Source organism: Aptenodytes forsteri, unplaced genomic scaffold (assembly GCF_000699145.1).
Source record: "Aptenodytes forsteri isolate BGI_AS27 unplaced genomic scaffold, ASM69914v1 Scaffold270, whole genome shotgun sequence".
Taxonomy (NCBI): domain Eukaryota; kingdom Metazoa; phylum Chordata; class Aves; order Sphenisciformes; family Spheniscidae; genus Aptenodytes; species Aptenodytes forsteri.
The window spans coordinates 3,593,829-3,609,338 of NW_008794631.1; the positions used below are offsets into that span (position 1 = coordinate 3,593,829).

Below are 15,510 nucleotides of genomic sequence, written 5' to 3' on the forward strand. Positions count from 1 at the left end.
CAAATCAATTTTCTAGCACTATACCAAAGAGATGGTTAAGAAAAAGGAGAAAAAAAAGTTATGAGCAGTGTAGTCAAACAACACATAATCCAATAAAGCAGCGTCTATTTTCTCCTTACTACTAGACTGATCATCATTTAACCAAGATGAAAAACAAAGTTCTCTGTAGGAATCTGTGTGAAGGGAAAGTTAAGACATCCACTGTTCACACAAGGATCTCTGATCACAGAATTTAAGGCTCTTTACGAATATCAAAAAAACCACCAATGCAGGAGGACATTATGACAACCTTATCAACTAAAAATGAGGAGACATTTATGTTACGACTACATGTTGCCTCTGAACTGTAACAGCTTTTTCAGGCTAGAATGTGAAAACAGACCTTTAAAGCTTACATAATTTTGAAAAAGAGCGCATTCGTACAATCATACCTATTTCCACATAGCGGTTTGGAATGTCACGCATTTCACTGGCATGCCGTTCTTTTACTGAGCAAATCTAGGAAACAGAGATTCGGATCATTATGATGAACAAACTGTAATTCCTAAAATGATACTAACTTTTCCCAGAAAATCCTTTTCTTATTGAGGCATTCTCAGACATGCATTTCTGTATTTTGAAAAACGCAGGCTGTAAAACAGTGACAATGCATCACTGAAGAAGAAAACCAGACAGGAAGGTTTTAACTGTAGTCCACAGCCTTATAAATATGCTGGGAGAGGAGAAGGAAGATGGACCACAAAAGATAAATCTGAAGACATCTACCCACTATGATTTCTTCATAGTAGCATATATGTGAGTTTGACTTCGGTATCTTCTCCCACTTTGCGTCTCATTCCCTTACAATATTAGTAAGAATATGCTACTGCAGCTGCCAATACAAGAGGAGAGTGTGTACGCATAAAGAAATGCAAATACCCAAATGTTGTGAAGCATGCACAATCCAAGGGGGAAGGCAGGTGCAAAACTTACGACAAACTCCCTCATTTGTAAAACTCTAAGTTTAATGCTCCAAAAGCTTTTTACGCTTCACCTACCTCACTTTACCCTCCCCTTTCCATCTACTCCTACCAAGCACTTTTAATTTCCCACTGTGCAGTGATGTAGCAGTCTGTTATTAGAAAACAGCTAACAGGCTTGTAACAAACTCATGTCAGGTGCTGGTCTGAGCAAATCATAGTCAGTCTGCAGCGCACAAGTTCAAAATGCCAGTTCCCTGCTGAAAGCAGAACAAAACCCCAAGTAGCCTGTCCCTCTACCCTACCCCTATTTTTTCCATGGTTGACTGAAATCATATGGCTGTTTTAGCAGTCACAACCTCCTCAGCCCCCAAAACAATCCCCTCCAAAAATACCTCACGGTAAGTTGTTCTTCCTTAATGCTAATCAAAAGAAATGAATTCAACAGCCCACTAAAAGCTTTCAAAAGAGGAAATCTCTCCAAGGCACAGAGGAGAGAAGTGTCCCCAAGGATTACATTCGCTGCGTGCTCACACACAGAGATCTGCCTGACCGCTGGGTGTCTATCACTCCTCCTCCTCATGAGGGTCAGTTCAATGACATTTCTATGGCAGCAGGAGTTCTGCACACTGTAGTCAAACCAAATTCTATTTTTTTCGATTGTCTTTGCTTTTCAGAAATAATCCTCTGTTTGTCTGTGATAACAGCAAGCATTTATTACAAAGACAGGTAATTGCACCTTTACTGAATTTCCCCAGCCAATAATCAGCGTTAAATTATCCTTCCAGCAAAGGCTGCAGGGATACATATCTGGGCGAAGGCTTATGTCATCTCGAGGCACATTGGTAATTCTTTGCTTGGAGATCATGTCAAGTATCTTCACACCCTGGAAGTTTAAATACAAGAGAACTTTATTCAGTATGACAAACTCCTCCTCACCACATCCCATGCTATTTTGTACACTAAGGCAGTCATAGTAGTTTATGGCATAAGTTTCAGGGTAGGGCTGAGCGTGCCAACAGAAAAAGCTGTTGATACACCCATCTAACCCAGGAGGTGACAGAAGGAACAAAGGGATTAGAGTAATTTAGATATTTTAAATTCACGTGCCAAATGAAAAGATACAGTAAGCAAATGAGTTACAGATTAGCAACTCCAGTCATGAACCAGTTCAGCTTGTCGGGCTGGTGCTACTACTGGAGAAATGAAAAAATCCCAGCTTTTCCACAACTGCCCCTGTAGAGAAGCAGAAATTTCCACCTTGTAAAAAGACAAGATGTGAAGCAACAGCTCATTAAGATAAATGAGGCCAATCTGTACTTCTCCAGAAATGCACTTCTACTCTTACATTAAAACAGAAAAGCAAGCATATTTAAATGATGCTTGGTTTTGTATGCTGAGATTTTTCACTGCTTCCTCAGGAAATCTCCTAAACTTTTTGTTCTGTTAGTGTAAGGAAAGGAAGATTAAAGTCATTTGAGAGAAAGGAAAGAAAACAAAAACGAGCCATTAATCAGATTTTTCCATGCCATTTAGAAAAGGTGAGCTATAACCTTTCCAATAGCAAAATGGAGATTAATTTCGTGTTAAGTAATGACTAGTTCTGAGTGATTTAAAAACAGAAGTCCCCAAAATAAAACAAAGCATTTTAGCAGATATTTCCTTTAAGCTCAGTGAGCAGAAAAAACAACTCCCATGATCACAGAAAAGGGGATGGAAGGGACCTTGAAAGGTCAGCGTCCAGGATGCCATTCCATGTTAGGATTCTTCTAGTGACAAAACTGATTTAAAAGATTCCCCTGTCTGCTTCTCTTCCCCCCCACTGCGAGTTTCTATGTCCCCAGCTGTACAGATTCAACTGTTTGTAAGTCAAAGAGTCTAAACATGGGGGTCACAGTCTAAGCCTGGGTTTGCCTTTTTTTTGTTTTGTTATTTAAATCACAAGGAGCAGTAAATGGTATAGGGGTGGACCGGGTTTTTTTTCAGTGATCTTTGTCACTGAACAACTGTGAGCATGGAACACACTCCTAATGGCATCTCTCAGGTTACCAGCCATCAGGGTTTCAGAAAAAGACTTATACACATCATCTGCAACATACAGAGCCCAGATCTCTGGGTAACATAAACAAGGCGCTTATGCTTTGTGTTTTCTAAGCTCCTCATAAAGTTGTCTTTTATTAATCTTACCACTTTGTCTTCAAGGATGATTTTCAGATAAAAGTGACCCATATCACACCTTCTGTTTTTCTACAAGGCAGCAAATCCTATATGGGATAGACTAGCTTACGTTTAAAGTGCCTTTCAAACCAATAGCGTAGGATCCTCTATAGTTAAAAGTATGCCATTTGCATCATGAACCAAAAGGACTTCCAGAGTCAACTTCCTATCATGAAGGAGCCTAAAACCTGTTCAGATGGGAGCTAGGCAGCCTAATGCCTCTAAGGATTTGGTCCTCAGGTGTCTCAGTTTGTAAAACTTACTCTCTTGGCCATGGAGGAATGAGAAGAGGGCACAGCAGCAAACATGGGTTACCTGAGCATCTGACAAGCAGAATTAGACCTTGCCTAAATAACCTGGAGCCCATCTCAGAATATCCAATCTCTAAGAAGCTCACATACAGTGTGTCCTCCCTACCCCCTCCCCCCCCAAAAAAAAGCATAAGAAAATAAAAACTAGGTTGCCACACACAGACAGTAAGAAGCAAGGCTATACAAGATTTTCTCTGACTTCGAAAGAAAAAAAAAAAAAAGGAACAGAAAACCCTGCTAGAGGATGGAGAAATTTTTAAAAAGGTAAAGGGGGAAAGGAAGGGCCAATAACCAAATATATTAATCTTTTGGAGGGCAAGTGTCATTTCATTTTTCATTGAAAGATAGGCCCTGACCATGGCTTTTTGTCTCTGACAGATGGCTCTCAACATTTTATTAGTATGCTGTGTTCTGATGTGGCACATCATCTCCAGGGATAGCTCTCCTCAACTGTCCTATCTATTCCCAGCAGATTCACCTAGAATATATATTTTAATCGTACGGCTCTGAAAAGAACAAAACCTTCAAAAGAGCTAATATTACGATGATCAAGCACTCACTGAAGTTTCAATTCTAATGCAGTTATTAAAGGGGAGTAAATAAACAATTTTAATATGAATATGAAATCTAGTAATTTCATATCAAACTGGTTTCGAAAGGAATAAAAGAACAATGGCTTCAAAATATTTTAATAAATGCTTCCCGTCAGGAGGGAAAAACAACAGAAGGAAAAAAGCTAGTGTTTCAGAAGTACTTTCACCACATTTTAAAATAAGACTTTGGAATTTAGACATGATACACACTTAAAAACATATCCCTCACTGCTGAGCTTTAAAACACAGACCTTGACCCATCAATTAGATATACAGTGATAGGTGAAATGCAACACTCAGCATGAAAGCAATGGTTCCCTTTAAAATATGAAATACACTTAGAGGAAAAAGAGCTTATTTCCTCTTAAGTCAGCCTTTTCTAGTGGTCTACCAAAATGAGAAATTGTAACTATCATTTTTTATAATCTGTAACATTAGAAGCGCATATGATAATGTCACTTCAGTACAAATTACAAAATCCAGACAAGTTTGGGGATTTTTGGGGGGTGATGGTGAGGGTGGTGATGTTTTGTTTTGGTTGTTTGGGTTTTTTTTTTCTTAAATAAAGAAGAGTTACATTGGCATTCCTTCCTCAGACAGTTTGCTTCAATACAGCGCATTGGTCAAAACTCTGCTAGACAATAGTGTACAGTAGCAACCACCCCCAACAGTGGTATGTAGAGTTACTTTTCTTAATTTCTTCAGAAGCGGCAATCATATGGAGAACACTGACTAGCCAGCAGAAAACACCAGAAGAAATGTCTACAAAAGAATGGGATCTAAAACACTATCCTTCAATGCCTTTTATACTTGATTCTTCAAATGTACCATTTTTCAATGGAATATTTTGGCAATTAACATTCAAACAATGTAATGCAGAGGTGACAAATACTTACCATATTATTGGCCCAAGCAATTAAGTGTCCTCTCCATTTTACATTTCTTATATTTCCTTCCCCTTCATGTAAAACCGAAGGCTTCCATCTATTCATCCAGCCTCTCTCATATAACAGCAACTATGAAGAAGTGCAACAAGAAATATTTCTGTGACACAGTGCTGTATGTAAACATGGGAGGTATTTTTTTGCTTCATTATCCCTTACTCTGCTTGGATTCAAGGGCAGAGAAAAATACACACCTATCACAAAACAAAAGCAAATACAATCAAACATTTTCATATAATGCATATACACTAAGAATCTTGTGTACTGTAGAACTGAAGTTACTTTAATAATAATATTAATAAGCAGGTCTTCCATCAAGTTTCTCCAAAGAACGGTAAGTATAATTATTTCCATTTTAAGGATAAAGAAATTAAGGCATTTGAGAACCTAAGCCATCAGCACTAGTGATGGCACTTCAGAAAGCTGGTAAAGAAACCAGGCCGCCTCACGCCTATCCAGTGATCTCACGATAAGCTCCTCCTTCCCTCCAAAAAACAGGTAGTCAAAGAAAATTATCGAAGACCCCCGAGCCTGTGACCTTTTGCTTGGCCCCATGTGGAACTACACGCCTTCCACAGGGCTCTAGAGATGCTGTGTGTTAGTCCCACACGTGCAAACTGCACTGTACCGCAAGTGCTGCTGATTGTAAAACTTGTGTGATTGGGAATCACGGGTTCTGCAAATAGGGAAGGTATTTTAGAGTATCTAAATGCATAGGAGTTGCTATGAAATGCTTTGCAGCAGCAAAGGAAAACCCAACTACATGCAGACAGTTTGCATGACAGTCCAGCTCTTTTACCGGTTCCTGTATGGTTTCAGAAAGTCATTTAATAGGATTATAATATGGAATCACTTTGAGTGATGCAAAGTGCAGCGCTTGGAGGAATACTTAAGTAAGAAGCTGAAGCATCTATGAAGATCATACTCTAAGGTACCAGTTTGGCCAACTTTTGCATGAGTACACACCCATACAGACACATGCACAACCTGAACCCAAGCTCACATGAGTGCACAATGACCGTTAAGAGGTGTAAAATTGCTACCTGCAAGGGCTTTTACCATGCTAAAACCTAAATCGAGTACCTATGTTGCTAATATTTCCTACCTAAGTTCCAGCTGTACACGTTTTTTTTTATACATGGCTTCCCCCTGCCCATATTTGCATAAATACATCAAATGATAAGACACTAGTTTTTAAAAATAACATCTTTTAACAAAATAAGGGATTTTTAACGGCAATTACACAGAGTGCCTCTCTATCCTAAAGCCACAAGATGGCACCAAAAGACAAGTATTTCTTCCAAAAGTTTGAAGCAGTCACTATCTAGGATAGTCTATCAGAAACTTTTGCATGAAGTGCGCTGCAGACATCAAACTTGTCACTCAAGCGTATCTTGCCACTTTAACCCCACCCAAAATGACTGTGTCCTTCACATAGCTCACATGAAGGCCCATCTTTTAGACAGTCTAGGTTGTTTCCCCCCCCCTCCACCTACGAAAAGGCTACTCAATAAAACTCTTACAGAATATGCTATTTTACAGCAACCAAGACATGATGCTGAAAGCAGGGGCAACATCTGTGCTCATAAGGCAGTGCCATACAGAGTAATGTGCTTTACCAGGCTGGCATGTGGATGTGAAACACAGGAGCAGCCCTCAGCCCAAACTAATCAGCTCCACTCAGAAGCTGAGGATGTCATTAAAAACTAAGCGCTGTGCTGATCCAGACTTGAAAGTTACTTTTTTCCTAGTTCACAAACTCCTAAGGAGAGGCTCGACAGAAAAAGAACTGTCACTCTGATGCTTCTTTCAATACAGTCCAATAGACAGCAGCAAATACATAGTATTTTCATCTGAACTTACTGGACAAGGCTATGAAAACTGATGTGAATGATGTGAAAGGTTAAAACTTGCTGATGTCAATTATATTAACTGAACTTTGAATCTTTTCAGCTTGTGACTGAATTGTGATTTAAGTTTATTTATTACACACAAGATCCAGAATGAGCTTGGAATGACACTTTGCAGCTATTTTGTTACTGTTCATGGTTTGTGAACATCATACTTTTTCATGACACTCTACCTGAGTAAGAAGCTGCAAAGAAAATAAATGACCTGAGAAAGAACTGGTGAGGAGAAAAGAAAAAAAAAATAAAAAAAAATCCTGCTTCAGTCTATGCTCAACTCTAAGGACATGCTTAATTAAATTCTCAGACCAAGGCAGTAGAAGACAACAGCCTGATATTGCCTGTAATAAAGATGGGAAGTGAATCTGAATCACTGCAGCACCCAGAATTCCCCATTTCATATCAGCAAGTGCAATAGGTCTAACACTGAAGCCAAAGGACATGCAACATTGTGGCTTCAAAAAAAAAAAATCACCTCAAAACATACTTTGCTAATTTATCTGCAATGTATTATCTGCATTTTATTGATATATTATATGATTTATTTATTATTTCTTACATCAATGACACCTGGAAACTGAGTTACTGAACCCAGAACTTTGCTATGCGTTTTTGAACTGCTATCCTCAGTGGATAGCATCACTCTCAAAATAAGCAGCCTAATTTATTTCTTAGTCTTCCTTTCTGTCTTCATATTGAAATGTTTATCGCACCAGAAAGCCATTTAAAACTTCAAGAGAAACTAGACATATAACAAAATCCACCATTTCTGGAGGGGTTCCTCCTACCACCTCCCTCTCTTTTTAGTAGGGGAAAAATATTTTAGGGCTTTACTTCCCATAAATCCCGTATTTTGGCAGTCAGCATTCACAGTACTTATATTTCAACAGCAGCCACAAAAATCACTTTCTTGCATTCTCTGCAATACAGTTTATATTTTCCCCTTTTTGATTGGCTCTGGTAAATCTTTCTAGTCCTTTGTTACAGTATAGTAGTGCTTAGAACGCACTTCCAGCATCTCTTGCATGTACCGTGACATGATAATATAGCTAAAATAAAATAAACTTTGACTTCAAGGGTCCCCACCCACACTCCTTCATGGTACATTGCATCTTCTGATAGTTCACTACTTATTATTTTGTGAGTCTTCTTAACTGCTTATGCTTGTCCTCTGGATCATTAAGAAAAAAAGACACACTGCAACGCATGAGACGAGGACGGTGCAGGACACTTTTTGGTTTTAAAAACAACTTGATATAATTCTCTTGGATTAGTGCATACATCTCTCTATATCTTTCACTACCAGGAGATTAACCTCCTCCAAAAAGAGCTCAAAACTCTATTTTAGAGTGCATCCGCTAAAGAGAATAGACTAGTGCTTGGATTTAATGGAGCCTATCGTGCAATTAGCATTAACGCTAATTATGTGTAATCCCAGTCTTTAAAGTACGTACAGGATTTCTCAATCCTCTGAACAAAGAGGCCAATGATTGCAGCTTCGGTAGTATCAATATGGTGAAGTAATTCAATTCAATTTCATCCCACTACCAAATATCCCCTTCAAAACACCGAAATAAAAGACATCTATTCTCACACAGTGAAAAGCTTCAAAGGAAACACACTTTTACTGATGCACTATGCACCGCGTCACGGCTTTGCTTCAACACAGTGCCTCCTCTGTAAAGATCTGGAGGAGTTTTACAGAAGAAAAAGGCTGAGACTTCAATTTGTAACTGAAGAGCCACCCTTCCCTTCCCTACTGCAGCACTGTTGGATTAGTTTTTATTTCACAAAATAAAAATTAGGAAAAAAATCCCTGTATTTTCCTTGTCCTGTTCTTTGTTCGCCTGAGTGTAAAGATGTGCCTACCTGTGGCATTTGTTCTGTTTTTTGGCACCTGTGTCACCAACTCTCCCCTCAGCCAGGCAAGATCACAAAAACCTAAAATGCTACTGCCATGGCTACAAGTGATCACTATAGATATTTATTGTTTTCAGCATAAAAACATCTACAGGCACAGCCAAGATTAACAGATATCCGACAGTAACACAGAAAGGCATGCCACATGAAGACTTACTGTTTAATCGTGCATCCCTAGGAAAATATACAGCAACAATAAAAAATTATCACTTCTGTTTGGAACAGCGATGGACTGGATGAACTCAAACGAGGCAGAGAATAACGTAAGCCTCAAGTTTTCACCCGAAGATGAGTTTTCAAAACATTGTCACAAAACGCTGTTGTCTAAGGAGCTGGGGTGTGGATGGGGGGGAGGGCAGAAGGTGCAGTCAAGGGAACTCAACCAAGGAGGCAGTGGCAGACAACAACAGCGTTGGGAGATAAGTGATGGCAACGGTGAGATACAAAACAGGAGCTGCTGCTGTAGTTCATGGACAGAGAAGCTAGAAATTTTGAGATGTTTAATACAAACAAACGCCATAGAACTTTTATTAGGCTGTACTTTTAATAACTCAACTGCTGGATTCCAGCTGTCGCCTATTCACAAAGAGCTACAGAATTAACACCTTGGAAAGCAAGTCCTGCAGCCTTGCAGGCAGAGACACAAGCTCTCACACATTTCATATATTTAGATCCTCTTTGCTTGCCACCTCAGGCAATGAAAAAAGTTTTCTGCACAGACATTTACATAACACACAACTATAGATTACACACACACAGGACTACGATCCATTCTCTCTTTACACAAACCACATTTGTTTGTTACAGCACAAGGAGAACGTTTTGTTTTTTGTGATAAAGAAGAAATGCACATCCAAATAGTAATAAAGAAAAAATGTAAGCCAAATAATCTGCTTATTAAGCAATCAGCACGTCACTACATATCAAAGTCTCATCTGCTCAATAATATGGGATACATCCGGGCATTATACATTGTGGCAAGCAAATCACAGACCTGTATTTTTGTGGCTTGCTTGCTCCTACAGTTTGTTTCCTACTTATGGTAAATTATCCAATGCATGGACAGAAATTGCCATAGTATTTACTCTTTCTTCACTTAAACCAGACCTTTGAGTATTTACTGACTGACGTTTTATAGCTTACAAAGCAATCTGCCTTTCTTGTCTGGTACTCTTCTACCCAACATAATGCCAAACAGCTGACTATCTGCTTTCTAAAAATGGACTGTGCTGCAAACAGCATCCTGACAATTTAATAATTTGTCAAAGTAGTCCAACCAGTTATTATGAAGTACGTATCATAGGGTTAGAGGTAAAGGTCATCTACTTACTCACAAAGCAAAGTGCATCTGCTGACACTAAAAAGCAGACAATTAAAAAAAAAATCTGAGACATTCCCTGGCAGACTTGACTTTAACATACAAATTCCACTACCCATAACAGCAGCTGCAGATCCCCAAGAACGCTATTTCTCTTCCCGCTTGTGCATCGTTTGCAATCGCTATCCTTTCTCTGTATATGACGTTGCTCCACCTGAAGTGGAAAGGAATGTAGATCATCTTGTTTCACCTCTCAGGCAGGAGACACCATGAGTCCAGCCCCGGATTCTAACACTGAAATAGTAGTTTAGATTTTTTTTTTTTTTAATAATGAGAAATTTGCCCCAGGTAACACTAAGTTCTCTCTGCTTTTATAACAGACAAAGAAAAGAGTCTAATGTTTAAGCGTGGGCATCAACATGCTCAGATGCTAATTCTGGGAGGATAAATGGGACAAACATGTTCAGACACATCTGCATTTGAAAACCAGTTTCTATAGTGTATCTTCTCCAGCAAAGAAATACAGACTCCATTAAAAATATGTTTTTATATCTATTTCCACCATATATATATACAAAATATATAAATATGTAGATATAGACACAGACAGATATAAAGATGTGACTGTTGACAGTCACAGGGTAAATTTTCAGCTCTATCTTGGTTCCCTAGCCTTTAAAATGTTTTCAGACTGGATACTCAAATCAATACTTATTATACAAAATGCAGGTCCTAGGCAAATGAGGAGCCCAATCCTTTAAGATACTGAATATCCTACTCCATACTGGCTTCAGAATTCATTTGCTTAATTGTACTGGGTCCCCTCTACCATGCTGGGCAGAGAACCCCCCAAAAACCCTTAATGACCACACATACAGCACAGTGATTCAATCACTCCAGAGGATTCACTCTCCTACTACAAAAACCTTCGTGTCTGGTTATTGATGTTAATCAAAACATGAAACAGGGAGTCTTATCAATGCCTCTGCCAAGAAAGAAACCTCAAGTTGTCCTGCTCCCCTAAGTTATCTTTACATAAGATGCAGTACCTGATACCTTGACTTTGGAACTGAAATATTCTTCAGTCTCTAACTCTTCGTTAGTTCTTCTTCTTTAACCCTCTGGATATAATGGATACTCAAACTCTGCAATAACGTTCACTTAGTTGATGTGTTGGGAAAGACCAGCACTCTAACAGTTAAATAAAGAACACCTTGTTTTCAGCTTTACCACCCCCATTTAGTTGGCTTTTACCCTGTTATTTTTTAAGATTAGACCCTTTTTTAAAAGGTAGAAGGTTATGGCCTTCAACAGCACAGTATTTGTCTTTTCCCTTGCTTTGAAACTCTACGGTCTGCTCTGGACAGGAATGCCCTGTTATTTACAATATACGGTATTATTATTTCAGGGTTACCATCATCTGCCAAGTCATCACAATGGTGCTGTAGTTAATTGCAGTGATAAGGGGGAGGGGAGCAGGGAAGCGCCTCTATTTAGTATGGTACCTATTGCTTCTCACTGCAACCATGTCAACATTTCCACAGTACCTGCCTTGTTTCTAGGCACAGATAACATTCATTCATTGGAAAAAAGGGGGTGACAAAAAAAAGCTTCTCCAGCCCAAAATAGAAGGCAATGATATTATCCCAAGCTTAATGAAAGTTCTTTACTTTTAAAAACTAGTGCTTTAATAAGCAAACAATTTAAATTGGTTAATTAGTTAATAATACAATTTAGAGAAAAACCACTCTTAAAGGACTCTAGTACATGCCTAGTTAAGCAACTATATAAACTTATACACGGTAGAGTTAAGCTTCCAACAATTTGCAATGATTTAAACAGTTACCCCAGGGAGCACTGCTCTTAAGTCAGCTTCAGGTCAGGCTGAGCTTCTAAGACATGACAAATCTCAGCATCATACAACAATTCACTTAAGTTCCAAACATCCACCTGTGTTGAGAACTGAGGACCTGCACCATGCATCCTTGAAGCACGTCACTTAGCATTTTTCCCCTCCCTCTCTGAAAAGTGTATTTTTTATACATTTTATATTGTTATGAAGAACTGTATATTTCTCAAAAAATTAAGGAGGTGGTAATTTACAGTTATAGCCTCCCCACCCCATTCATTAAGGCTCCTACTGAGACAGATGCTTGGCTATAAAATTAATAAATTTAAGCAGATCTTAAAGTGTTTTTTTTGAGATGAGGCAAAACAGAGTGTTAAGGTCAGGGGGCAAGTTCTTGCTTCCCGTGTGCATGTGTGGTTTGGCTTCTTTATTTTGTTTCACTGTAAACCAAAATCAGCATGAAATTAAAGTAGGAAATCAAGAACATCCTTCTCATATTCTGAGACAACAACGTTCGTAATGCAACTAGAGGTGTTTGAGGAAGTGACCAAATTTCTTTCTGGGTCCTTTTATCTGCTCAAATTATCTTAGCAAACAAGTTAAAAAAAAAACCCAACATTTAAAATGCTAATATACATTACATCACCATCTCCCAGAACAACAAAAAACAAAGACAGACCCCACAATCCTTTGGACAAAGAGTTCACACACTTCACACTATGTTTTTTAATGCAGCTCAGGCAAGGAGCATAGCATGAGGGCTTTAAGCAAAGCTTTTCTCTTAAGGTTGGTACAAAACAAGGATAGCCTTACCTCTATCCTTACTGTTATCCCTGCCTTGGTGCGGGTGGGGAAGCCAGGCAGCATGCCTCCCACCACTGCCAGCTATCAGCTATGAGGTCGCTGTGTCCATGCAAAGGCTAAAAGCGTGGAGACCTCAAGAGCCACAGGAGGTCCTGTCCCCCTCCCCGAAGGAGCTCACCCAACTACACAACCTCCAGACACAGGGAGAGAGATGCGAGGTCCACAGCCTGAGGTGGTATGCTTCAGCCTGCTTCTCCTCGCTCTTGTGGACCAACTCCCCATTGCCTGCTGCCCCCCTTTGGCTTTACACTGAAGGAGAGGAGTAAATAAAAAGCAGGGACGTTTTCAAGGCCTTTTTCTTTTCAGAAAAAAAAAAAACAAACTTCGATAAGTAAGTAGGTGGAATTTAACTTTCTTAATTTTCACAGAGCATTTTGTTGTTGCCTTTACACAAGCACATATGCTCATTTTGGAGGAAAGAAGAAAAGGGGAAGGGTTTCTACCACAAGGCTAAGAGGTTTTATTTGTTGGTTTTCTGTATCAATAAAATCAAATTACAGGTGTCGAGGGACATTTATTTCAATGCTAAATACCTTATGTTAAGATGTCAATTAAAGTTTTCCTGAAGAGGAAAGTTCCTCAGCAAAAAATGAATGCATTAAGAACGAGTATACCATTCCCCAGAGGACAGAATATAAAACAACCTGTCAAGTAATCAAAGATAACCAAAGAGAATGTGTTAACTCCCTGATGTTTTTTTCTGTTCGGCATCAGGTGAATGCAAGCTCTTTTACCACCTGACGGAGCCCTGCTCTATTAATTCCCTGCTTCTCCCTTTCCATACCCCTTTTATCAGAACTAAAAAGCTTCACAAACTGGTGGCTGACATTCACTGACTATGCATTATTTTAAGGACAACACCAACTCTGACCAGCCAGCAAAAGCTGTCAAGCATACATGCCGCTTAAAAAGCAAAATAAAACACAGCTATGCTTTGAAACATAGTGAACTGTTAATGAAAATTAAGTTGTATTCAGCCCTAGAAGTCTATATTTCTTCCATGCTCGTAAGGGAGAGCTATGGCATTCAGTTTGATGCATCTATAAGTGAGGATTGTTCATCCTTAATTCATAAGAGAAGGCAACAGGAAAATTCCATGAATTCAAGAAACTGTTCCACATCAAACTTTTCGTATTTTGACTGAAAATATGCAATGTGATACAAGATACTTGTAGGACCTGGAAACAGCTGTAATCTGGAAGTCAGAATTGCACCCTATACCAGTAAGACACCTAATGCACATTTAGAATAACAACTGCCCCAAGTAGAAGACTTTAACTACACAGATGCAAGTACTTAAAAAAGTGGGAGCTCTACTCTACCAAGAGCTCCCCTGAATTACTTTAAAAAACAAAACAAACAAAAAACCCCACACCGTGAACAAGAACTGATGAAGATACTTGGGTTTGTTTACTTTAAAAAAAATAAAATCACCCACAAGTAAAGCAAAAGAAAAATCCCAAACACCAAGACCAGCATGTGTTGTAAAAGATCACTATTAAGGTCTAACTTCTGCTCCCACTTCAACAAATTAAAACGAATGGAGAAAATCTGGCCTAGGAAATACAAATGACATTTTTTTCAGACTATATAGGCAGAAGTATTTCTACTCTGAAGCTCAACTTGTTGCAACATGTTTTTACATAAAAAGTGCACTCCCCCCCCCCAGCTCCGGAATTAGTCTTAATTAAGTAAGAATGTTTTGGAATACAATGCATAAAGAGAAGGAAAAAGCAGAATTCTTTGCTCTAGGTGTTAAAAATCACATACACAGCCTTCTGAGCTATTTTTAAAAGCTGTTTAAAGATAGTCTAAGTTCATTACACTATGACTGCTTACCTTTTTCCCTCCTGTTACAAATTGCTTGAAGTGGGATCTTACAAAATGAGGATGAACAGCAACAATCTGGGGGAGAGGAGGGGGGGGAAGAAGGAAGAAAAAAGATATGAATGTGGCCTAAATAAGATTTTACAGGGAGCACCACATCACTTTTTAAACTAGATAACCCTTTGCTAAGCATCAAGTATTACAGCTGAGTTCTTTCGCTGCCGTACAGCCTAGTTGCTTCAGACATCTCCATTTGTTTTTCCTAGAAAAGAAGAAAATTCTCCATATTACATGCCTGACACTGAGGGCAACATTACATCAAATGACTACTTTTTTTGCACAGCACACAGTAGAATTAGGACCATGCAGCACAGGACTGCCGTGAGCAAGGGTCACCCCTATTAAGTCTTGTTTGGGGCCTGCCTAGAGGGCACACATACCTCAGCCCTGTCACAGGACAACCTCATGTAGCATCAACGCACCTTAAACAACCTCTTTGCCTACCTGTTACGTGTCAAGTGTGGGAGATCCAGCTATAAGAGCAGTAAGGCCCTAGGAGGCAAGTGAGTCGCATCTGATGTGTGTGAAAACTTAATGAAATGTTCAAGAAACCACCTCATAGACACCTGGGCCAAAAAGCATGGCATCGGAGTGGGTATATCACATCCCCTATCATGCACCAACCTCTGGGAAAATTGAATGATACAATGGACTGTTAAAGACTACGCTGAGAGCAATGGGTGGCGGGACATTCAAACATTGGGATACACATTTAGCAAAGGCCACCTGGTTAGTCAACAC

At 39.2% G+C, this 15,510-nt stretch overlaps 1 protein-coding gene across 1 annotated transcript in view; it reads right to left on the minus strand.

The window, feature by feature from the left end:
- The window catches only part of VPS41 (VPS41, HOPS complex subunit), a 116,558-nt gene that overhangs the window by 49,172 nt on the left and 51,876 nt on the right, over nt 1–15,510 (minus strand). Inside the window, exons 7-10 of the mRNA XM_009273491.2 lie at nt 14,722–14,787; nt 4,977–5,096; nt 1,699–1,845; nt 432–498 (exon numbers count right to left, since the gene is read on the minus strand). Coding sequence (XP_009271766.1) covers nt 432–498; nt 1,699–1,845; nt 4,977–5,096; nt 14,722–14,787 — 400 coding nt within the window. The remainder of the gene's footprint in view (nt 1–431; nt 499–1,698; nt 1,846–4,976; nt 5,097–14,721; nt 14,788–15,510) is intronic.